Here is a 26,151-nt window from a genome sequence, read left to right as displayed (position 1 = left end):
TTACATTTGTCTTTTGCAGAGTATCAGAAAGCACTAAGAAGTATAATTGACCCTATTGAACTTCCAGTTGCCCAAACTTGAAAATATTTTTGAAACAGTCAGTTGGAAATGTAAAGTTGGATATGTTAATAAAAACTCAAAGACATCCTCTTGGACTTTTATAAAAACAGAATTCATGGAAACAGAAAGATTTGTACTTACAAAAAGAAGGAAACAAAACCTTACTAAGTGATTAAAAGCCTTTTTTCTTTATTTAAAAAGAAAAAGGCAAAAATCTGTGCTCACGAATACAAGTGAACAGCTAAGACAATGCAGACAGTTGATTAAGCAGTCCAAAGGTGCTAATGAAATGTAAGTTTCTAATAAGTAATATTGCTGATAACAAAAAAGATAAACAGCAAGGAAAAACACACCACCAAGCAGTTATTTCACTAGTGTTTGTTCTGCATCTTGGAATACTGCAAGTGATACTTCTGTTCCTTGGCACACTGTGAACTGAACTAACATGAGCATCTCTAATAAAGCAAATTTAGAGGCTCCAGTTGCTCAAATTAATCATTTTTGTATCAAGTAAAATCCAGGTAGGTCGTATTCAAAGTGCCTGCTTGAGAAACCATCTTTGCAGCAACATTTGGTTAGAGGACTTGAAGTGGTGGTCTGTTGTTGCCTGTTGTGGCAGTATTTTCAAGAGTGGTTAAGCTGACTCACATTATGTCAGAATTAAACATTGAAAATTTCTTAGAGTTTTCCTGAAGGTTAAGCAACTGCTTTAGGGCTCTGTATTAGGTAAGTCTGTCTATGCAGATATCAGGCACTAGATTATTCTGTGGGAGTGCATCAAAGAACATAACGAGTGCAGAGAGAGCTCATATCTTTTATCAGATGGCCATCACTTTTCCTTCTGCATATTATGTGATGATTAGAGCACTTACCAAGGAGGGAAAGTTGTTCATTCCTCAGCTGCTAACTAAATCTCCCAGCTTCTGCAACAAAAGTTCCAAGACAACAGCTATGACTACTCTGCAAAAATATACATCAGGGGACAAAACCCCAAAGGACGCTTTTCCAACCTTTCCGCATCATTTAGATTGTGGACTGTCATGTGTTTAACCTGGATGCCTTTGAGCTTGACAGAGGTTCCAAAGGCATTGCATACAGTTACAAATGGAAAAGAAGATAATCCTAGTGGAGAACACTGAAATGTCCAGTAGATAGAATTTGAATTTAGATAAATTCAATCCAAAATATGTCTTAATCAATTAGAAGAAAGGACAATGAAATATAAAAAGATTTTTTTTCAGGAAATGGTATATTCTACATTATTTGATGTCCTTCAAATGTGATGAAGTAATTGGAAAAAAAAAAAAAGTGATAATTTTACTTTCTCAGAGAATATGAAATTGATATATATGCATGGAAAAACCCCTCATATGGTGAAGGAACCACCAAAAACTGAAGGAAATGTAAGAGGAAGAGACAATCAAGAAATAAAAACCCTGAGGGTATTCTTGGTTTTAACTCATGGTTAAAAAAAAAAAAAAAAATCTCCAGAAGGTCTTCTCAGCCAATAGGAGGCAGTCAAAAGAAAAAGCAACCTTAGGTGTATGAATGAAAGTCTTAAGTTTGGAGGTAAAGAATTTTGTGAGGGCTGTGTTTGTGAAAAATGCTAATGTGATTCATGGAAAGATTTGGAAGATGGAATGTAAGAGTGCAGATCAGAATACTCAAGGACAAACTTTAGGAGACAAAGATACAACACAGGAGAGAACACAGATACAATTAGCGAAAAGAGAATATATTTTGTTTTCCTAATGGTCTTCGTGGCAATTTACCATATTTTGAGATAATTAGTGTTGCTCTACACAAACTGCCCATCTCACAATATTTTAGAACTTCAGAGTAAAGGAACTTGCATCACGTCTACAGTAGATGGTGCTCCTGGAGAGAACAGCAACAGGTCAGTGCCTGAGGTGGATAGACTGGCCAGGTTTTGTGTTGAAGGTGTGGAGAGAGCCTCACAGTAGCATGAAGCACATCACTTAGAAACATCTCAGTGCAGGGTTCTTTCAGAAATCTCTACAGTTATGAATACAGAGTAATTACTCAAACAATTCCATGCCCCCTGGAAAATTGCTTATAATTATTTCTGTGCTGGAAACCATTCCTCTAGTGGTTATAACATAGAAACTTTCTGTGAATAAAAGGAGGAATTTATTTAGCTTCCCCATCACTCTCTTAATTTCTTTATAAATCTGACAATCTTTTGGAATGAACAAAATTTTGAATTGCTGCACTTGTGCAGTTGCAGTTTGATATGTGTCTCCTGAGAGGGAATAAACTCCTGAACATATAACTTTTTTGAATGGCTGCACTTGTGCAGTTGCAGTTTGATATGTGTCTCCTGAGAGTGAATAAAACCCTGAGCATATAACGTTTATTTTTAAATAACCCAACCCCATGTATTTGTATTAAGGAAAGCATTTCTAATACAGTGCAGATCAAATATGGTATTTTTAAAAGGAAGATTCATGTGGTTTGCTATGGATAACATCAGCTAGCCAGCACTGAGGAGGAAAGAGAAAAGCTGTTAAACCTAGAAGCGTATCTTAACTTGCCTGGAAGAGGGAGCACTTAGCTGATTAGCCTGTGCTTTCCTCGGTCCTTATTATGGCCTCCACATACAGAATAACATATTGATGTAGGGAATAAGAGCTGTATGAGTTTGAGAAAGCAGAAATTATGTTGCTCAGGTTAGTCTGAAAGGGACATTCATAGAATCATAGAATCAGTCAGGGTTGGAAGGGACTACAAGGATCATCTAGTTCCAACCCCCCTGCCATGGGCAGGGACACCTCACACTAGATCAGGCTGCCCAGAGCCTCATCCAGCCTGGCCTTAAACACCACCAGGGATGGGGCCCCAACCACCTCCCTGGACAACCCATTCCAGGCTCTCACCACTCTCATGGGGAAGAACTTCTTCCTCACGTCCAGCCTGAATCTCCCCACTTCCAGCTTTGTTCCATTCCCCCTAGTCCTATCACTACCTGATATCCTAAAAAGTCCCTCCCCAGCTTTCTTGTAGCCCCCTTCAGATACTGGAAGGCCACAAGAAAGTCACCTCAGAGCCTTCTCTTCTCCAGACTGAACAGCCCCAACTCGCTCAGTAAGTCCTCATAGGAGTGGTGCTCCAGCCCTCTGACCATCCTCATAGCCCTTCTCTGGACACGTTCCAGCATGTCCATATCCCTCTTGTAATAGGGGCTCCAGAACTGGATGCAGTACTCCAGGTGGGGTCTCACCAGAGTGCAGTAGAGGGGGAGAATCATCTCCCTCATCCTGCTGGCCACACTTCTCTTGATGCAGCCCAGGATCTGGTTGGCTTTCTGGGCTGCAAGTGCACACTGACAGCTCATGTTGAGCTTCACGTCCACCAGCACCCCCAAGTCCCTCTCCTCAGGGCTGCTTTCCAGACAGTCACTGCCCAGCCTGGATTTGTGCTTGGCATTGCCTCGACCCAGATGCAGGACCTTGCACTTGGTCTTGTTGAACCTCATGAGGTTGGCATGTGTCCACCTCTCCAGCCTGTCCAGGTCCCTCTGGATGCCATCCCTTCCCTCCAGCGTTTCTGCTGCACCACACAGCTTGGTGTCATCAGCAAACTTGCTGAGGGTGCACTCAATGCCACTGTCCATGTCACCAACAAAGATGTTGAACAAGACTGGTCCCAGGACTGATCCCTGAGGGACTCCGCTTGTCACTGGCCTCCACTGGGACATGGAGCCATTCCCAGCCACTCTTTGGGTGCAGCCATCAAGCCAGTTCTTCATCCATCTCGTGGTCCACCCATCAAACCCATGTGTCACCAGTTTGGAGACCAGGATGTGGTGTGGGACAGTGTCAAAGGCTTTGCTCAGGTCCAGGTAAATGACATCAGTTGCTCTCCCCTCATCTATTAATGTTGTGACCTTGTCATAGAAGGCCACCAGGTTTGTCAGGCAATCACACATTGTTCTGTGTGTAAATTTAATGCTGCAGAGGTTGTGTATTTATGTGATAAAAGACTGCATTTTAGGGCATCTCTGAGAATTACTGGGTTGTTTTCATTTGTCACTTTTGGTTTTGTTTTGTTTTGTTTTGGGCCTTTGGGTTTATTTAATTTCTTTTCCTCTGGCTGTACAGCTGCATCTCACAGAAAGAAAATCAGGGAGAAAGAAGAGAGTCAGATGGTAGAAGATTAAAGAAAATGTGCAAATGGAAAACAGACAAGTAAAAGTAAAGATAGAGGAGAAACTGATTCAACTTTCTGAAGTGGAAAATTAAATTAAAAGGGAGAGAAAGCACAGTGGAAGAACAGTGAACTGATTTCAGTAAAATGCTGTATTGAGTCCTGAGGGGATTGTCATTCACCAGATCAAACCTGTGGATGATAATTTTTCATAACTGGTGAAATATTTTTCATTTCGACCCTGCATCTGTCTTTCACTTTGCATTCCTGAAGTGTAATGTATTTGTATCATTATTTCCACAATTTTTTTTCTATCCATAATCCTTCTGCACCACATACTTTTCTTTCTTTCTCTTGGTGTCTTATCTCCTTAAACCAGCATATTTGTCTTTAGAGTTAGTAGTGAAATGCTATGAAAAGGTTATCACTGATGGAAAATAGCATAAAAGATGAGCAACTGGCAAAGAGGAGAAAAAAAAAATTGATGGTGCTACATTTACAAAAAATACTATTGCCTTTTAGGAATTACATGCACAAAATTACCAAATATCTCCTCAGTCTTTATCTTTCAACTTGTACTGCTCACTATTAAACTTCAGCAATTGCTGAAAGAGGAGGTGCATATGGGACCAGTTCACTTACTACATCCTTTTCAAACATGGGAAATCTTAAAAACTTAGTTTTGGCTATCAGGTCATAGTTTTAGTCATAAAAAAATTTTAGCCTTTTTTATAGTTTTTGGGTATCTTTGCCCCATGGCCTAGATTTGTTTTCTCCTGAAACCTCTAGCACTCTGTCCTGGTTTTGCTGGGACAGAATCACAGGCCAGCTGCAGGCCATCAGCAGTTTCCAATCAGCCAGGATAGCTGACTTGAGCTGGCTCACAGGTGTATCCCATACCATGGGCATCACACTCAGTGTAAAGGAGGAAGTTTGCTGGGAAGAGAGGAGTCTGTTGCTTGGGCTTTTTCTCACTCTGGTCCTTTTCCTTCTGGATAATGTGACTGCTGCACTTTTGGTGGGCTACATGTAGCTTTATATCAATGTTGGTATTAATTTGGCTGTGTCATTAAATCCATTTTCATTTCAACCTGTGAATCTTCTCCCCTTTTCCTGGTTTCTCTGATCTTCTGGGAGGGAGTCATTTGGTGATAGAGTAACTGATAGAGTTCAGCCCCAGGTACAAGCTAAACCTAGACAAACTCATATGAAGTTAATCATGGGCATTTCAGCTTGAAGCCATACTTTAATTACAAGCAGAGAGTAGTAATTTTGCAAGCTCTGGTAACATACAGTGAATGCTTTACTGCTTTGGTCATTCTTTGATCTTTTGTGGGTAAGTTAACAGAAGTACCTGCTATTGCCCCACTAATTCTCATAAGCCTCTTTCTTATGTCTTGATTGCTAGGACAGAGACTTTTGGGGAATGGTAGGTAAGATTATTTTGTGGGATACAAGCTTGATTTACTAATACAATATCTAGTATTGGAGACATCAGTGCCTTACCTGTTTGCTTCTTATCCTGGAAATACGGGTATTTCTTGCATTTGGTCATTTTGTGTTGTTTCCTGTAGTGTTTTGTTTAAACACTATCTTAATGCTTTCCATGTTGTTAACCACTGCAATCAACATCCTTGGGTAGTTCCTGGGAAGCAATGCTTATATGAAAAATATTTTCTAGACTAAGACCTTAAAGAAACATTTGCAAAACTGATATCTTATTTAAGCCTCTTTTTGATAACTACTGTTTCTTAGGTATCTGTCATGGTAGCTGAAGAAACAGCAGTTAATGTATGCACATGAAAGGAAATATATTTGGAAATAGCTTCAATTACATTAATCATAATTAAAGTGCAATTACAGCAGTAAAAAAATGCTCTGAGTACTGTTTCTGTGTTTCTCAGATATATGAGAACTTCTTTTAAAGCTATATTTAACATAAAATGATGCTAGAATTGGGTTCTTGGGAAAGTGTTGAAAGTTCTTTTGCATACAAATTCTGTTTCCAGCCCATGAACTGAGTGTTTTCTTCTTTTCTTTCCCTCCCTCTGTCATAGGGGTGCTGGAGAAAGATCACTGTTGATGACACTATGCCTTTCAATGAAGAGGATAATTTATTGCTACCAGTTACAACCTGTCAAACAGAACTTTGGCCAATGTTGCTGTCCAAAGCTATTATTAAGCTGGCAAATACTAGGTGTGTTTAGTCATCTCACTTTTGACTTTGGTTTTTGAAGTCATGTGAAACTTACAAAAAGTTTGTTTAGTATACATGAGAAACGTATTTTGATGACAAATACACAAATTTCTGTAAGTTGACACCATAAATCAATAAAGCAAAATCATCTGTACCTACAGAAGGTGCAGTGTGTCCTTTTTAGATGTGTTTGAAAATTTGTGCACAGAAAACCACACACACACTTTAGGAACACTGGCAAACAGATAAAGCAGTCAGGGAGAGTACTCCAGTTTCTTTGTGAGGTTATCTACCAAATTAAGAAGAAATTTTAATGATGTTTTAACTGTCAGCCTTTATCAGTATTAGCCAGGAATGAAAAGATTATTTTAAGATGCTTTTGATGCTTTTGCTTCAGTTCTGCTGTTGTGGGCTGTATGGTGATCCACTTCCCTAAAACTGACCTGGAAGATGGTTGTTTCATGGCCACAGGTTCCTATGAGATGAGCAGTGGATGCCAAGTTTAAAACACTGATGTCGGTAGTCATGTTTCCTTGTTTGGTCATACCAAGTTATGTTTGTCACAAGTGTGATCTTAAGTACTTAATACAAAGGCTGGGGTGTTGCCTGGAGCTGTCTGTTAGGAAACCATTTGCAGGAACGTGTTTTAACTACTGCATTCTTCAGAGCATAAGGGTTAGTCAGGGTCAGCTGCTGGCATCTTTAGCCTTGATCCTCTCAGGATCTACAGTCAGAAATTTCTCCAGAGAGTATGAGACTGTATCAACTTGAAAGAGTGGAGTGCAGTACACTGAAAGTGCAGTCAGCTCGTGCATAATATGGGAGTTAATGCAGCTGGTCAGGAAAGCGAAGCTATAGATCCATATGCCCCTTCTATCATGAGAGTTTTCAAATCCATATTCCCAGCCCTGAAAAAAGGGGCTTTACTGTGTGCAAGTATGCATAGCATGCTGCTAACAATTCACAAACAAGGCTGTTGTACCAGAGGGAATGCTGAAGTAATGGATGTGATGCAAAGGCATAAAAGCAAATTGGGCTTTGTAGGCTGGCTGTCAGCAGTGGTTTGGAAAACTCAGAATATTGCAAGTAATTATCTTATTTTTTTTTCTTTTTTCTTTTGCAAGCTGTTGTGTATGGTTTTGCTCCTACAAAAAGAAATGCAGACTACAGAGTTTATTTTGAGCTGGTTATATTACAATTCTGTGTAATTTCTACTTCTATCTTGTAGTATACGGTCTGGGAAAAGAGAGCTGGAGGAATTTACAGTTCTACATACACTGACTGGATGGATACCAGAAGTCATTCCTCTCCAGTAAGTTCTTCTAATAACAATTTTCTTATTAGTTGCTTAACAGTTAATTCTATAAGGAATTATGAGCAATAAAGCTGTGCTCTAAAAATCCTTCCTCATCAATTTTGGAAAATGTAAAATTTTTTACTTTAGCACTTGTGAAATATGCCTTCAAGGGATTAAATTTTATTGTGTTTTTCTTTGTGTGTCATACAGTTGCTTGCAAAGCTATTTTTCATGTTAAACTGATGCATATTTATTATAAAGTTTGTAACTAATACTAACTTAATATCTGAAAGTACTATAGAAAGTATACATCATGAATTCAGAAGTAATCAGCTTCAGCTGCTACAGTGCTTTTACCTTCCACATTGGAACTGTTGATACTCCTTTATTTCCAAACAAAACTATTATTTCCAACCTATTTTGAAGTTTTTCTTCTTTCCTCTGTGTTTTAATTCTGAATAGATATTAGATATTCTGATTTTTCAGCTTGACATTCTTTTTACTGAATGACCAAGATATTAGTCATCCAGTAATACTCTAAATATTTAGCCTTTTGTTTAAATTACACTTTTTGCCTTTTGATCTATACATTCTAATGAAAATATTTATAAACCGCAACTATTTATCTAATTTATTTAGGTATAATTGTTTCTTTATGATGATATTTCAGTATTAAGTTCAATAAAAAGGTATTTTAGCACTTATTTAAGCAATTTTTATGTCCCAAGCTATGCTTATGATTTAGGTTTTTTGATATATTTGTGTCTCACAGTAGTGTGTATGTAGTCCATGGACTTAGATTTCCAATGTTAGTAAATTTTATTTCTTTATCTAGTTAGTTTTACAATTTCAACAGAAAAAACCCCACAATGCAACAATATTTGTGACTCTAGTATTTCATGCAAATGTATTATATGCTGATTTAAGAATAGCACAAAGTCTGCAATAGTAGTATAACAGGGCTTTGAGTCATTGTACAATCAATTACTTTGTTTTTTCTTTCTTAATTTTTTTTTATTGGTTGCATGCAGTTGGCTTGCATGAAGCTTTATTTGTGATCCTGAACAACTTACTCAATTTTAGATTATTTCTGTGGAGAACCAATATGATTGCAGCTGTCATTTCATATCAAAAAGCTGTTATAGCTGATGGAATCAAGTGGAAGAGGAATGGAACTATTTGTGCTGAAACCCTTCTAAACTAGGATTTCCTAACTGCTGTTTGTTTTTTGTTTGTTTTTTTTTTTTTTTTTAATTGCTATTTTTTGAGTATAGAGCCAGAGGCAAGTTATATGGTGTGGCTTAAAAATGCTCTGCAAAGTTCCCTACTGCAACTTTTATCCACTAAAAACTTCAAAAATAATGCTTATTTATATGCTTCTCTAAGCACCATTTCTTTCTTTGTGGGTCTGACCATTATCTATATCTCAAATTGGCTAATACCCAAAATCAAGCATGTGTATTTATACTAGAATAACATAGTAACTTTTCTAAGAGTTTTACTGTCAGTAGAACTATATGGTGTTGTCTAGATGAAAATCACACTTTTCATATTACAAGTGTTATTACCATTGACATGTGTGGATTTTTTTTTCTTTTTAAAGGCCTGAATACTTGGACAAAGTCTGGGGCTTTTTGAAAGAGATTGTGCCAGAATTCAGGTTGCCGAATAAGAAAACTCCAGAAACTGATGTTCCTCAGTCAGATACAAAACCTGAAGAGATAGAAGTCTCAGAGCTAAAAAACACAGTTTCATCTGTGAATAAGCAATCAGATAAACCTGAGAAAGCTGATAAAATTGGTAAAGGTCTGTAATTTTAGACAGTGTTATCTTTGCAGGCAAATCATAAATGAAGTCAGCATAACCTTGAGCTTCAAACGATCTTTATAATGCCTTGTGCAACTCTGTGGGTTTGTTTCACTGAACATAGATTCATAAATTCATAGAATGGTTTGGCTTGGAGGGGACCTTAAAGGTGAGACTGGCTGGCTTATACATGGTGTTGAACCTGGTCTTTGCTTACAGTGGGCAAATCATCCTTCTTGCTCTCCCCACCTGCGTATTCTGGAGTTTGGGTGATGCAGCTAGAGACCCTGCAGGTGAATGCTGAGGAAAAATAGTCACTGAGCACCTCAGCCTTCTCAGTATCTGTCATGACCAGGTCTCCATTTTCCTTTCGGAGAAGCCCCACATCTTCCTTAGCATTCTTTTTGTAACTGATGTACCTGAAGAAATTCTTCTTATTCCCCTTTATGTTCCTAGCCAAGTTTAATTTCATCTGTGTTTTTGCTTTCCTAACCTGATCCCTGGCTGCTTGGATAATTTCTTTGTAGTCTTCCCATGTGGCCCATTTTCACTTTCATTGCTTAGAGACCCTCCTTTTTTTTGCCCAAGTAAGCCTAGGAGCACCTTGTTCATCTATGCTAGCCTCCTGGCACTCTTGCCTGCCTTCTTCCTTCTTGGAAGGCACTGCTCCTGTGCGTGTTGCAATGATGTAAAATCAAAAAAGTTTTATCTATAAATCTCATTAGAAGCAATAACAGTCTCATATTTTGCAAAGAGCTTCATTTTATGGCAGAGATTTGTTCAGCTCTCTCACACCTGTTTCTTTGAAGACTGGCTCCTAGCAGAGAGATAAGAGAGGTTACAGTTTCCTTAAGGGGACACTGCTCTGACCATCAATAAATTACATATTTCACAATGGATGTTACAAAATTTGATTACCTGCAGAAGACTCTGCCAAGTACATTCTATTGTCTACCTGCTTGCTTTTTATTTATAGCAGCTTTTATGTTTATGCTATTAGGTATAAGTATTAATTGTCTTCAAAAGCTGCTTAATCCTATTTACATTTTAATGAAAGAACTTAGGTTTAGAAATCTATTTGTTCCAGTGTATTCTTCAATGTTTATGTTTCAGACTGAGTTTTCTTAGTTGCTGTTTTTTAACTTGAAGGCTTGGATTTTGCAACACTTCCAATAGTTTTGGAAGGTAAAAAAATCATACTAAAATTTCTAATTCTTCCAAGATTTTCAGAAAAAAACCCTGCCTTCCTTATTTTTAATCCCAAATACTAAATGTCAAAAGGGTTGCAAAAATATTAGAAGAGCCCTAACTGAGGGGTGATTATTCTTAAGAATTTTTGCTTTCATTTTTATGACCCACCCACCTTAGTAGTAGATATTTCAGAGTTTGGAACAGACATGCACAGGGATGCAGCCACTGGGAAGAGCACTGTCATTCACCAAATGGAGTACCCTAATTTATTCCCAGAAAACTGTAAATTTAATCCTGCCTCAGTCTTACAAATTGTATTAGTTACTGACACAGCTAAGAAGTGAAGAAGCATTATGTTGCAACACAACTCTGTAGTTACTACCTCTGTTCAAGATACTTTGCTAATGGATGGGATTTTTTTTTTCATTTGAAATGCATTTTATTATAGTCTAAGTTCTAAGTCTTGAAAGAAGGTTCTAATTGTGGGAGACTTTCTTTTTTGATGTCTATTGGGAATCTGTCTCATCTGTGTTAGGATTCTCTTTTTTTGAGGTCTAATGGGAATCTGTCTCATCTCTGTTAGGATTTTTTTTTTTAATTACTGATTTACAGGAGCAAGGACATGAAGAAAATATTTGAAATAGTGCCAGGAATTTAGGAATTATTATAGTAGGGACATGAGAGTTGTGCATGAACTGCAAGATGGGTCCAAAGACTCTCTGCCCTCTTCTCAACAAATCTGCATTTACATCTCAACAATTTTTTTAGGTTTTGTTTCAACTGAATAATATTAGTTCTTTCTCAGCACATCTGGCATGTACTAGTTTGTGGTAGACTCTTTTTACAAGTTATCTAAAATATCATGAAAGCATTTCTATAGTATGAGATTTTATGATTCATAGCTTGTATCTGGAAGAAGAATAGTTTAATATTTATTTTTTCACTTTAGAGAAGGCAGAAAAGGGAGAAACTGGAAAGAAGAAAAGCAGAGAAGGAGAAAAAGAAAAAAACAAGCTAGCACTTAAGTCTACACAAAAGTTGGCAGAAGCCCAGAATTCTCTTCAGGCCTTAGTTGAAAGTAAGTCCTGTTCTTTTGACATTAAAAATACAAACAGGAGATATACGTGAGGCAAAAGGCTTTGCTTTTATTTGGTTTTGAACTTGAGCAGAGGTTAAACACACTAGTGTTTTAAAATCGGAGTTCTTTACAGGCTGCATTACAGACTGAAGTCATTCTATCCTATTAAAATCCTGTAACTTATGTGAAGAATAACATTGCAGTAATTTGTGTTTAATTTCAAAAGGTAAAGTAAGTCTATGCAGGATATTTGGAAGTTGCTGAAAATGTCTTGCAGGAATGTGGTTGCTTTAGTGGTAGTTGTTGGGGAATAAGAAGTGGACATTTCACCTAAGAAATGTGACCAGTACTTGTGTATGTTGTGGGGAAAAGAAAACAAAGGTGAAGCAGAAGGACGCAAGTCATGAATCCTAGAAATTCTACTATTGAATTGTACGATGTTAATGTTAACCATCAGAGTCGATAAGATACATGACACAAGCATTCTCTTCATTTCATCATGACACAAGCATTCTCCTGGAGGCACTACTGAGACAGAAGAATAGTGAAGAGGTGATTGGGTACAGTCAGCATGGCTTCAGCAAGGGCAAATCCTGCCTGACAAACCTGGTGGCCTTCTATGACAAGGTCACAACATTAATAGATGAGGGGAGAGCAACTGATGTCATTTACCTGGACCTGAGCAAAGCCTTCAATACTGTCCCACACCACATCCTGGTCTCCAAACTGGTGTCACATGGGTTTGATGGGTGGACCACGAGATGGATAAAGAACTGGCTTGATGGCCACACCCAAAGAGTGGCTGTCAATGGCTCCATGTCCCAGTGGAGGCCAGTGACAAGTGGAGTCCCTCAGGGATCAGTCCTGGGACCAGTCTTGTTCAACATCTTTGTTGGTGACATGGACAGTGGCATTGAGTGCACACTCAGCAAGTTTCTCTTTTTATTTTGTTTTTTAATTTATTTTAATGCATTCCCTTACACATTTCACCTGGAAATCAGTTTCCGGGTGCTGGTAGACGAGAAGCTCAACATGAGCTGTCAATGTGCACTTGCAGCCCAGAAAGCCAATCAGATCCTGGGCTGCACCAGGAGAAGTGTGGCCAGCAGGTCGAGGGAGGTGATTCTCCCCCTCTACTGCACTCTGGTGAGACCCCACCTGGAGTACTGCATCCAGTTCTGGAGCCCCTATTACAAGAGGGATATGGACGTGCTGAAACGTGTCCAGAGAAGGGCCACCAGGATGATCAGAGGGCTGGAGCACCTCTCCTATGAGGACAGACTGAGCGAGTTGGGGCTGTTCAGTCTGGAGAAGAGAAGGCTCCAAGGTGACCTTATTGTGGCCTTCCAGTATCTGAAGGGGGCCTACAAGAAAGCTGGGGAGGGACTTTTTAGGATCTCAGGTAGTGATAGGACTAGGGGGAATGGAATAAAGCTGGAAGTGGGGAGATTCAGGCTGGATGTGAGGAAGAAGTTCTTCACCATGAGAGTGATGAGAGCCTGGAACAGGTTGTCCAGGGAGGTGGTTGGGGTCCCATCCCTGGAGGTGTTTAAGGTCAGGCTGGATGAGGCTCTGGCAGGAGGCTGCAACTAGATGATCCTTGTGGTCCCTTCCAAACCTGACTGATTCTACGATTCTATATTTCTATATTTTTCTATATTTCAAAGGTTTTCACTGAATTAGGGACTGAAGCCTTATGGTGTGTTCTGATTTTTCAAACGTATTACCATTTGGTGATATTTATGTAAATTTGAAAAAGTACTTTTGTTTTGATTGGGATTTTGGGTTTGTTGTTTTTTTTGGTTTTGTTTTTTGTTTTAAGACTGAAAAAATACCCTTCAATAGGTAAAGCTAATTCTTGACTAACACAACAGAAGTTAACATACGGCCTGTACACCTGATATGAAGGATACTGAAAGCTGACCAAAGTGTATTGGAAAGTTAAAACTCAGCATCAGCTCTTTTGACAAATATGCAGGCAAAATACTAAGATATAGTGAGAAAATTCTTTGAGTCTTTAAAATTTGTGGTTTTTTTGTCTTTAAAAATATAAACAGTTAACATATTAAAACCAACAATTTTTCTTCTTGGCTTTTCTTTTTAAGTGGCTAGGTAACTATATATTATATGAATCAGTTGCAATTACACCTTCCCTTCTTCCAGGGACTGACACATTTATTCAGGTTGTGCAGTGGTTGCTCTTTGTAAATAAATTTACATTAAATGTGAAACATAAGAAGCTACAAGGATTCAAATTTTTAACAAGTCACAGCAGAATCCTTAAATCCAAAGTGATGGGTGTAAATATTAGGCTCTGCTGAATATACTGGGATATTTTGTCTTTTTATAACATTCGTCATCTATTAACAAAGTTTTATTAAGGATATTTGTTTCAAGTAGTTTCCCCAGGTGCTGAATCAGTGCACTTGATTTATATACAAATAATTTATATACATCCTCCTCTTTTTTTTTTTTTTTTTTTCTTTTTTGTCCAGTAGAAAAGGATCAAATAATCTTCTTTAAAGGTATTGGCACAACATACAAAGTCTTTATGGTATTGTAATAGTGGTATTGAAGTGAATATGGTGTGATTGGTTAATCATTTGCATTTGTTCATTGTTGTTTGTCTGCACTGCAGACATTTTATTTCACAACCCATTGGGCTGACTATGACAGCCTTATGTTTCACCTGGTGTTTGATTAAATACTTTTATTTGAGAAACACTTCTCACAAGCAATGATACTGGTGTGCCTTGTGATACATACTGTTCTGTAACGTGTACGACATTGTAGTTACTACTGATGTGTTTGTACTGTCAGCTATGTCAGTAGGGTCTGAGATCAAACCTAGAAAATAGCCTTGCTTTTGAGTAAGTTGGAACTCAGTGCTAGTACAAGATCTGGGTTTAGTGTGAGGAATCCATTGTGATGTAATTCAGGCTTACTATCTGCTTATATTCAATGGAGTAATTGAATTTCTGTAAGAATATTTAAGAAGTAGGGATATCTTACTGCTTTAAGAAAAAAATGTTGAATATCTTCTAAATAGATGGATTTAAAATCTGATAAATTATATTTTCCATACACTTCCCTATACTCCCATTTTACTTTTCTCTCCCTTTTACTTTTCTCTTAGTATGTTGGCAGCATGATTTTATTCTATTTCACAGAAAATAACTATTCTTGGGGCCTCTTCTAGTTGAATACTTACTAAACATAGGAAGCAATTATCTTGTATTTGAGGTGGAGCTGAAGGGAACAAGAACAAAACATTCTGATGAAGAACAGGTGTCACAGTTTGTGTACTGAAATCCTGTCTTCGCATATTTTCTTAGATGACTGAGGAAAAAGAGAAAGATATCCTTCCTTGTGAGCTGAATTTTAGGTCAAACAATAGGCTTGTGGCTTTGGTATTGTATTTTTTTAGACTTTTAATTTCCCTTCAGCATAAGTGACCTGGCTGTCAGCCAGACAGCCTTGGTTTCTTTTCATAATTCAGGAATTAACAACGGCTTCTTTCACAGATACAGATATGATTGAGTGGTTGCCTCTGCAACAGATTTTTAGGAGCAACGTGAATGAGCCTCTGCTTTGTCTTGCCTGTGGCAGAATTACAGGGGGGAAAAAAAAAAAACAAACTTGTTTGTAAGGCATGTGGGATAAGAACTATGGGGTCACACCCTCACACCTTCTGAATGACAGCAAAGAGCAGTAACATTGGTTTACAAGCAGTCGCCTTTTTCAAAGTGCTTATCTGTCTTCATATCCATTGGCAGGAGTGGCCAGGGCTGCGGCTTTTGATCCTCTTGTTGGCAAGATCAAATTTTGCTTTCACTGATGAGAAGCCTTTAGATTGTACTGACTGATCATTATGGTTTTAATTCATCTACCCACATGCATTGTGCTCCTCATACCAGTACCTATTTTTTTTTCTTTAATTTGAAGAGAAAAGAACAATGGCAAGAGCTCTCTCTGACCTGTTGTATTTTATGTTAATAATTTGTGTCCAAAAAGTGAAGTATGCATAAGCTGGTGGTGGTCTAAATGGGTAAGGATTAAAACAATGTGGTTTTTTTCTATCCATGGCTTCTCTGCTGAGACCTTTACAATGAGCTCTTGTTTTGAACAAAGTAACAGGCAGACAAAGAAGAAAAGCTAAGGTAGAGAAAGAATCATCTAGAGAATAACAACATTTACTTGCTGTTTACCTGTTTCTAAAGCATGTTAATGTTTTCTCTGTAGAATCTTCTGTGTCAACCCAGCCAGAAATGGTTGTGTATGCTGGCTGTATACCACTACATTTGTTTGAAGAGGATGTTTTTACACTAGGGCAAATGGTAAGATTCCGTGTTTCAGGACCTGAAAAGATTACTTATTTTCCGAATGTTTCAGTTTATAGCAACTATGTTGTAACAAAAATAATAAAATTACTGCAGTGAAGCAGTTAGCAGGTCATGCCTATTAAGTTAAATCTACATTTTGAGTACTTCTGCACTCTGAGCATCCATTTTCCTGCCACAGCCTGCTCGCTTTTTCAACTGTACTTCACTTTCCTCTGGATCCTAGGAGCTGAAGTCTCCTGGGAGAGACTAGGTGTGGACTCAAAAATGCATCATGATGAAGTGCTTCTGAAGGGAAGGACTAATTATTTGTAGGGCTACTCGAAAAACATTATTTTTTTTTTTTAAAGGCTACAGTTAATGACTTCTGTGATACACAGTTTCTGATTTGTTTTTCTATAAGAAATAGCATGTTTATAACTAATTCTACCATTAATGGTGAAAGCAGCTGGAGAATATGTAAAAACAATGCTTGAATTTCCACTTAGCCACTTACACTCTACCTAAAGCTGTTTATTATGCTAGAGCAGATTTCTTGAGTTGATTATTAATGACATTTAACTTTTTGGACTTAATTATTAGAACATTAAAATATAAGCTGCCTTCTCAGGAAACTTAGGTTTTATAGAATAAAGGAATTTCCAAAATGATTTGCAGGTGTTATGCTTTACTGCTCTTGATTCTTGCACTATTTTCTTTTTCATAATTGTGTTGTGTATTTTATATTGTTTTGAAGACTTGCTTGTTCTCCAAAATTATTTTAATTTATTTTAAAGTCTCACACAATACTGTTTATTTGCTAATAACAATCAATACTGCTCAAAAACGCAAACTGGATGGAGTTGTCAGAGTTATATCTTTTCTGTCACCTAATGCCTCAATTCTCAGACTTGGCTTCAATCTGTTATGCAACAGAAATTGCTGCAGAGGAGGGATGGCAGACCAAACAGGATGAGGAAGATGGATCTATATGCCTAAGACAATATTTTAGTCAAGACTGATGGAAAAATGGAAGTTCACAGAAATTAAATATACCAGTGTAATGTATTTTGTTGTGGGTTAACAAAGCCCATTTTGAAGCTTCCAGAGCTGAGATATAGTATGCTGTTGAAAAAAATGAATTCACTGAAGTAAGAGTTGCTCCTTCAATTTGTAGGAAATTTTGCCATGGACTGCAGTATCCCTTTTAGCTTTGCTTTCTAGTATGTATGTCCTTGGTTTGATATGCCTTGAATTTAGTTGTCTTAGGCTTGCTGAAATAGAATGAAAAAAAAATCAGTAATTGAGTCATTTGAGTGTCTCCTACTCAGCAGCTGATGAGTTCTGTTTTGCACCTAACTGATCTTCTTCAAAATCCTTGCTAAACTTGCATACTTTAATGTGCATTTTTAGGTTGCTGGAATATGTGTGTACCCAGCCACCACTCCTTTAAAAACTCAGAGATCAGATGAGGTTTGTGTACCTTACTGTGTTTAATTTGATGCACTCAGTTCAAATAACTGACCATCACAACTACACTCTTCTGTGAAGAGTTAGTGATTACAGAACTTCAAGAATGTTTGACAATGAGCAGGAGCAAGCAGAGACTTGCTGAAAAGCATGTTGTAGATATATAAGCTATGGGTTATTTATTTAGCAAGTAAAAGAAGGTATATTTTTAAAATGGATGTACAAATCTTGTAACAGAACTTCCAGTAGTGAAAAACGTTAAATTCTGGACTGTTATTATTTTAATGGAAAGAGCACCACTCAATGTCCACAGCTAAAATTGCTCTGAAGGGCTTGTTAAGGGCTTTGATATACAGGTTAACCACAGTGCCTTTCATGTGTTTTCTAAATTAACCGAAGTATAAAAGGTTAACTTCAATGATGTATTGGCTCAAAGTGGGGATTTCACAAGTCAATGAAAGAAAAAAGCAGTTGCTTTTCAAATTCTGCCACTTTATGAATTTAGCATGAAGGACAGTTTTGCCCAGAAGTATTTTTAAATATGTTCATGTAGAACAAAATGTTGTCACTGTTTTCTTACATCTTCATTCTACTCCACTTCTGTTTTCTGTAACACCTAAAATAATATGGTTATATAAAAAGTTGAGAGAAGCAATGAATCTATTATGAAAAGTAAACTGTGTAAACACTTCTAAGTATTCAATTATACTTTTTTTCCTTTATTGTATATCAAATTCTAATTAGGTTTTGGATAGCCTTACCAGAACAACTGTCTGTGGTGTTTTTCAATCCATTAGGTGCTTTTGTCTGCACAGTGTTCTTTTTTTTTTTTTTTTTTTTTTTTTGAGAGATACAATGAGAAAGGAGATCTGACCCCAATCATATTTTCTTTCCATGTTTTGTAGGCTGATTCCTCAGAAAAAATGAGGCTATATGGGCTTTCCCATACATATAGCCATCCTGTCCTCATCACCAGAACCAGATCCTGTCCTCTGGTAACACCATCGCAACCACCAACAGTTCCTCGTTGGAAGCTTTTCCGTCAGAAAAAGGAAACTGTTGTGACATCTGAACCCCAAAGTTTGTCTACTCAAAATTCTAAAATCAATTTGTAACTACATTTTAATTGTCAAAAAGTTTGCAGAGCTATACATATTGTTTATCTTAATTTCAATGGAACTTTCCTAAGTTTTTTTTTTTCCCTGACTGCTTTGTATTGGTTCCCCTTAGCCCTGTTCTTTCTTAAATGCTTTGAGAAGTGTCTTAATTTATTTCTAAAAAAAACCACTCTACTGGAGAAAATGAAGAGGGATTGTTATCCAAGCAAAACAGAAGCTCTGTGATGCAGATGTCTGAAAGCTTCTGAACATCTTTTAAACATTTAAAGTATGACTAGTCCTGCTACAGTAACTCACAGTATTGGAAGTACACTTGTGCTACATGTGGCTCTACTGCATAATGGAGTTAAATGTGTGATATGAGATAATATGCTTATGATGATTTTATATTCGAGCTATCAAAGGATAAGAAACAGAAAATTAGCAAAAATCAGCTGCCATATTTGTTCTGAGCTACCTTGGACAACCTTACATAGAGGTTAAGCACACTTTTAACACCCTAGAGGCTGGGGATCAGTGACACTGATCACTTATGTTTTCATGATATGCCACTTAGAGCCACCCCTGCTTGTTCTCTTCTATCCAGTGTTTGCAGTGAACCCCTATATAAATTATTTTCTAGAATTATAGTATCAAATATTCCTTATGAATATATATTTACCAAGTTGTTTTTTTTCCAGAACCTGTGGTAAAGAAACCTGAAGAACATGTTGAGATTGCTAGCCCATTTCTGAATTACAAATTGAATCTTATCATCACAATACCCACTGATTTGTAAGTATTCAATGTATTTTCAGCATTAGCATTGCATTGTTAGTCCATTTCACTGTGAAAGGTAATGGCTTCTGTTTACTTGCATCACGGTGGAAAATTGGCTTAGTTTATGTAGTTATGTAGTCACGTAGATCAGAGCATTATTGATTTATTGATGCCACATAATTAATTTGCCATCAGTGAATTGAGTCAGTTTAGAATCAGTATCAAGCACACAACAGATAAACACTATACCGGATGCTCTCAAGATGTAAATAAAGGCTTAGAAATTTTTGAACACCTTCTTGTAACTAATCCCAAGAATTTCTAATCATACAGACAGAGGCATACACATGCAAATATGTGAACCCTCCTGTCACTGAGGGTTACAAACACACCTCTTCTGAGAATGCAGTACAGATCTCCTGTGGGTGATACAAACTGGGGTGCTCTAAGCTCTATGTGCTGCTCCTTACAATCAGCTATTTTAGAAGCTGGTGAGAAAACCCACCAGAAGACAGACACGCACATACATGTGGGATGACCATCCCTGGTGTGCAAAAAGTCCTCTAAATGGATGCAGAGTCTCAGGGAACTCTGTCAAACAAAAACACTTTGCCAGTTTTTCTACTGAGTGGGCCCAAAGATGTGCAATACCTAATATTCTCATTTCTGGTGAAAATGATATATTCTTTGTCTTTCAAAGTTTTCCTCAAAACTACTGACCTTTTTCAATTCTTGTCTCTAACCAGGAAGTTGTTGACTGGCCAGTCAGTACTTTCATGGGCATCGCATATTTGGCGTGCAACAATTAGTATTTTTGAATAAAACAGGCTGGTTTAGCATCCTTATAGTAATTACAAGAAGCCTAAGACTGCATGTGATGCTCATACTCAAAGCACAACTTTGTATGAATACTTTGTGTTAAAGACTGTTCAGAAGTCCTATAAACCTCTGCAAACCAGGAGTGTTTTAAGAAGGCAGGAAAGCGCCTTAGAGAAGAGGTGCCAGGAAGTTATGCATGCATGACTTTTAGGCAGCATATTCAGTGTTCAGCATAATACTTGCTCATAGACAAGAAAAGGATTACCAATAAGTGTATCAGGGTGTACCTAAGATCAACTGCATAATACATTTCTGTCAGACTTCAACCTATGAAATAAACATTTGTGGACGACTGCTAGAATTATTAATCTTCTCTCTTTTATTCTGACTGATCTCCTGATAGAGGAAGCGTTGGATGTATATCATGTACCAAGCACCAAAATCTTTGTTATTTTGAACAACATTTCTTTTCTCAAAACTGAGTCCACAACAATTTGTAAATTGTTAGAGGTGTGTACACCTTTTTGTTAAGCATATCTTTAAGTAAACTGAATAAATGACATACTTGGCAGGTTCTGCGTTTTCATCATAGGCTCATCACAGAAGGGCTGGAATTGGAAAGGACTTTACAGATTGTCTAGTTTTAACTCCCATGCCAGGGGCAGGGATGTCTTCTCCCAGACCAGGTTGCTCAAAACCTCATCCAGCATGATATAGAACACCTCCAGGGATAATGCCTCCACCACCTCTCTGGGCTACCTGTTCCAGGGTACCACCACCCTCATAGTAAAGAACTTCTTCCTGATGACCCGTCTAAATCTACCCTGCTCTAGTTTAGAAGCTTTGCCCTTTGTCTTATCACCACAAGCCCTTATCAATAGTCCCTCTCTGTCTTTCCTCTAGGCCCCCTTCAGGTACTGGAATTTTAATCATCATGATTGAATGGGTTGATAATAAACCAATTAGATGTTGATTTCTTGGGTTGAACAGCAGCATTTGTCCATGGAAGAAGTTACCTCACAATATTCTGGAAATATCATTATTTTTCTGCTACAGTTGCATTTTATTGGTTAAAAATACATTATATTGTTTATTATTTTCCAATATTAGTAGAAATACAACACCACCTAATTGATAGGTTATCAAAACAATAATAAAGAAGATATTGTGATATTTATATTTTTTTTCATGTTTAATAGATTGCTCCATTGTCAACCTGCCCCTTTTTCTCAAGGGCAGTTTGTTCATTGTGCTATATTTCCATGTCAATCAGTTCATTTAATCTCCTAAGAATCAATTAACAGGTAGTAACGAAAAATATATGGCAAGCTTTAGTATTTTGTTGAAGTAATATAACTGCCTAAATAAGATAAGGGATTTAGATACACATTGAGATTGAAACTTTTTTTTAATCTATTGCTTTTTTTTCTAATAAAATACTCTGAAACGCTCAAAGCCAAGATAACTGTGATGGCATTACTGCTAAAGATCTTCATTAAAGATATTTCATTATCTCAAGCCTTAAGAAGAGGACTAGATAACATATGCTTATGTTTTTATCTGTTCTTTATTGCTGCAATAACACAATTACACATTTATGTTTAACTGGCAGGTGTGCAACATTGTTTTGACCTTGGTCTCCTAGTTCACTTAAGCAAGAGTTATTTGTATTTCCATCATTTTCTGTTTCTTTCTGCACTTGATTTAGCAACAGAGCTTGCTCTTACTACAACCCGAATAGGTCTTCCTTCGTTTTGTGTTTTAGCTGTCTGGTAGCTATGGAGACCTATTTTGAGGGAAAAGACAAAAGCCCTTCTAGCACAAAACTTTTATTTTTTTTTTTTCCCTACCTACATTTAAGCAGCACACATGATAACTTTTTTTTTTTCTGGTCTAGGGGTCATAGAAATTTATTCACTTCTGGCATTATCCTATTTTCACTCAATTTTTTGGGTTTTTTTGAGAGTTAGTTAAGAGAGCAGCAGTTTAGACCTTTGGAGCATAGACATGTGAGTGTAGTGCCAAGCCAACAAGGATAAAGAATATATGCATATATAGATTTTTGTGGCCTATTAAGCTGTCAAAATAAAGAAGGCACAAGTTATTTTGACAACATTCTGTTAAGAACAGCAATTATGAGGATTGTCATTTGAAAGTATTTGTATAGATTAAGGTGTTTGAGTTTTCTTTCATTATTTAGCCACTTTCCACAGTCTACCGTCAAGAAAGGATTCCATTCTGTATCCTGTCTCCCTTCGGTTACTGAATGTGATGAAAATGTAAGTGACAGTAATGTGAATATGAATCATAATGGGAGAGACTCAAATGCAGAAGATTGTTCTCAGGTAATTTGTCTTTTTTTTTTTTAACTTGACCTAGTTTTATATTCTAAAGGATAGTGAAAGACAAAGTAGAAAGCACTTAATACATATTTTAAAGATTCTTAGTGAGATTTCTTTTTGCCCTGCTATTGAAGTAACTTCCTTACCCTTTCCATTTTATAGTCATGTTGCTGTGTACTAGGTGGGAAATCTTTCTTAATACTTCTTGGTTTAACCTTATTTTTTTATGATTTATTCCTCACATTCTAAAAGTCCTGTTGCTAACACTATAAAATTAATTTTGGGTTTGTTCTTAAAAAGTGATTTGATGAAAAAATCTCAAGAAGATAGTCAGGGATCTTCACAATTAAATCTTATTTCATGAATTAACGTTACAATTAGTGTATTTGAGCTACAGTGAAGCATTTACCTCAACACATGACTACTTGAAAAACCTAAACTTTATAAGCACATGCCTCAAAAAGGTGTCCTCATTTGGTTCTTCATTTAAAGGCTTCAGGCTAGATCTAGAAAGAGTTAAGGCTTCGATGTCGAGTTTGCCTGCTCTTAAACTACAAAAGCTTTGCCTTCTGAGAGAATCTTCAGCCATAATTTAGAAACAGACCTCCTGAGAGACACCATGTGAGAATGACATTCTTTCAGACAGTGTGCACACTGACAACAGGTTGCCCAAGCTAGCCAAGAAAACACTAGTTTTTAGGTAGAAGTTTCCCAGATAAATAAGGCAAACCTTACCCAAGTTCAGTGCAAGATTACTAGAATGACCTCAGGCAGTTGTTACTGATGTGTGGTTATTTTTCTTGGTTTTGTTTTTAAATCGGTACATTCTTATGCTTCCAAACTCTGCTTTTAAATAAAACTTTAACAAAATGCTCCTTGTAATATTTAAATCCTCTATGTTGAACAGAGAGTTTCTGGACACTAGACTATTCCATACAAAATATTGATTTTTCTCCCCTGGTCCAAGAGTGTAAGAAATATATGATTTTTGAAAAGCTGGTCTGTCACAGGAAGGCACACAGTCAAGGAGAGGCAAGGGCAAATTAGAAAATACAAGAGACAGAGACATTGATAAAACTGGAATGGTTGGGAAAAGACATGGATGTGAGATAGTGTGAGAGCAATCTGATTCAGACATGAGCAGCTAATTGACTTGAACTTCACTTTTGCTTCAGTTCAAATCTCAGCTGAAACATGCTATGCCTATTAAGAGCTGCAGTATGTATGTAGGATTACATTTGTATGAATGAAGAAAATAATGTTTTTAACTTTCTTTATTTCACACATTAAAACTTCTTAAAATTATATGGATACCTCTGAGAGATTCATTATGGGTGAGCTTTATTTAAAACTTGAAATAACAGTATAGGTTTACACTTGTACTAAAAGAATGAGACATAGGAAGTTCCATGTAAATGTGAGGAAAAGTTTTCTTCACTGTGAGGGTGGCAGAACGCTGGAACAGGCTGCCCAGGGGGGTTGTGGAGTCTCCCTCTCTGGAGATATTCAAAACCCACCTGGATGCATTCCTGTGTAATCTGGTATAGGTGATCCTTCTCTGGCAGGGGGGTTGGACTAGATGACCTTTGGAGGTCCCTTCCAGTCCCTAACATTCTGTGATTCTGTGAAAAATCATGTAATGATTAAAAAAGAAAAGAGAGAAACTTTGATATCCCTAACTTTTACTAGGTTATTACTAATTCATATAATTTTTTCTTGTAGTACACTGAGCGTGAATAACTTTGTCTCCATGTGCCATTGCTACTCAGTAGATATCTTCTTTAAAACCTCTGGTATAGACTTGGTAAATCTTCAGGATGCAGCAGTTATATCCTGTAAGTTGACTGAAATTCAGTTACCTGCTGTACCAGATCCTAAGCAAGTTTAATTTGGAATATTTCAATTCACTCTTAACTGTATGAGGTTGCATCACTGAATATCTGATTCACTCTTCCTAAGGTCTGTTGTCTCAGAAACAGACTAGTCATGGAAATAGAGACTGGTGATAAATGAAAGATAACATTTTAGGAGCTGGATTTACCTTCTTTGAAGAATATCAAATTGGAAGACATGGCATTATCCCTCATGTCCCCAAAGCATAAATATCAAAGAACAGAAATGCTCTATTATTGACTTTTTCAAACTTCTCCTCCCCGAATTTGCCATTTCTTCTGATTTTAGGTTTCTGAAATGTTTTTTGATTTGTGTTAGAAAAGGCATCTTTAAAAATAGCTATTTTTGGTAGTTAAATTGCTCTTGAATTAAGAAGAGCTCTGCTATTAAGAATTTTTTTAATTATTATTTATTTTAAAATTCCATAAAACAGCCCAGGTCTTTAATGAAGAGACTTGGTTTTATTCTTCAATGGGAACACAGAATTTTCCATGTGTGGCTTCACTAGTGCTAAGTACAGGGTTCTTTACTGGTTCTGCTTGTTACTCTCTTCCTGATACAGGCCAGGATGTCGTTGGCCTTCTCGGCCAACAACCTGAGCAGGTTGCTAGCTCATTGTTCAGCTGGCTGTCAATTAACACTCCCAGGTCTTCTCTGCTGGGCATCTTCGCAGCTGCTCTGCCCCCAGCCTATAGCGTTGCATGGAGTTGTTGTGACCCAAGAGCAGGACCCAGCAATTGGCCTTGTTGAATCTCACACAATTGGCCTTGCCTCAGCAGTCCAGCCTGTCCAGGAACCTCTGCAGAACCTTCCTACCTTCAAGCAGATCAACATGCCCTCCCAGCTTAGTGTCTCAGTGCAAATTTGCTGAGGGTGCACACAATCGCCCCAGCAAGATCATTGATAAAGAAAGAAATTTGGCCCCAAAACTGAGCCCTGGGGAGTACCACTAGTGCCTGGCCACCAGTTGGTGGATTTAACTCCAGTCACCACTGCTCTTCTTCAGTTCTGGGCCCCTCAGTTTAGGAAAGATGTTGAATTGCTGGAGCATGTCCAGAGAAGGGCAACGAGGCTGGTGAGAGGCCTTGAGCACAAGCCCTATGAGGAGAGGCTGAGGGAGCTGGGACTGTTTAGTCTGGAGAGGAGGAGGCTCAGGGGTGACCTCATTGCTGTCTACAACTACCTGAGGGGAGGTTGTAGCCAGGAGGGGTTGGTCTCTTCTCCAAGGTAACCAGCACCAGAACAAGAGGACACAGTCTCAAGCTGTGCCAGGGGAGGTTTAGGCTGGAGGTGAGGAGAAAGTTCTTCACAGAGAGAGTGGTTGGCCATTGGAATGTGCTGCCCAGGGAGGTGGTGGAGTCACCATCCCTGGAGGTGTTCAAGGGGGGATTGGACGTGGCACTTGTTGCCATGGTTTAGATAGTCATGAGGTGTAGGGTGACAGGTTGGACTGGATGATCTTTGAGGTCTCTTCCAACCCTCTTGATTCTATGATTCTTTGGGCCCAGCCATCCAGCCCTTTTTTGCCCAGCAAAGTATCCACACATCCAAGCCACGATCAGCCAGTTTCTCCAGGAAAATTCTGTGTGAGACAGTGTCAAATGCTTTACTAAACTCTGGATAAACAACATCCAC

The 26,151-nt window shown here is 37.7% G+C and overlaps 1 protein-coding gene across 1 annotated transcript in view; it reads left to right on the top strand.

The window, feature by feature from the left end:
* The window catches only part of ADGB (androglobin), a 100,116-nt gene that overhangs the window by 14,039 nt on the left and 59,926 nt on the right, over positions 1–26,151 (top strand). Inside the window, exons 6-13 of the mRNA XM_054396585.1 lie at positions 6,285–6,424; positions 7,653–7,736; positions 9,325–9,527; positions 11,668–11,796; positions 16,039–16,133; positions 18,491–18,665; positions 19,384–19,477; positions 22,482–22,626. Coding sequence (XP_054252560.1) covers positions 6,285–6,424; positions 7,653–7,736; positions 9,325–9,527; positions 11,668–11,796; positions 16,039–16,133; positions 18,491–18,665; positions 19,384–19,477; positions 22,482–22,626 — 1,065 coding nt within the window. The remainder of the gene's footprint in view (positions 1–6,284; positions 6,425–7,652; positions 7,737–9,324; positions 9,528–11,667; positions 11,797–16,038; positions 16,134–18,490; positions 18,666–19,383; positions 19,478–22,481; positions 22,627–26,151) is intronic.

This window comes from Indicator indicator, chromosome 2, assembly GCF_027791375.1.
Source record: "Indicator indicator isolate 239-I01 chromosome 2, UM_Iind_1.1, whole genome shotgun sequence".
NCBI classification, from domain to species: Eukaryota; Metazoa; Chordata; class Aves; order Piciformes; family Indicatoridae; genus Indicator; species Indicator indicator.
The sequence above is the reverse complement of the archived record's forward strand: the minus strand, read 5'-3'. Positions and strand labels throughout refer to the sequence as shown.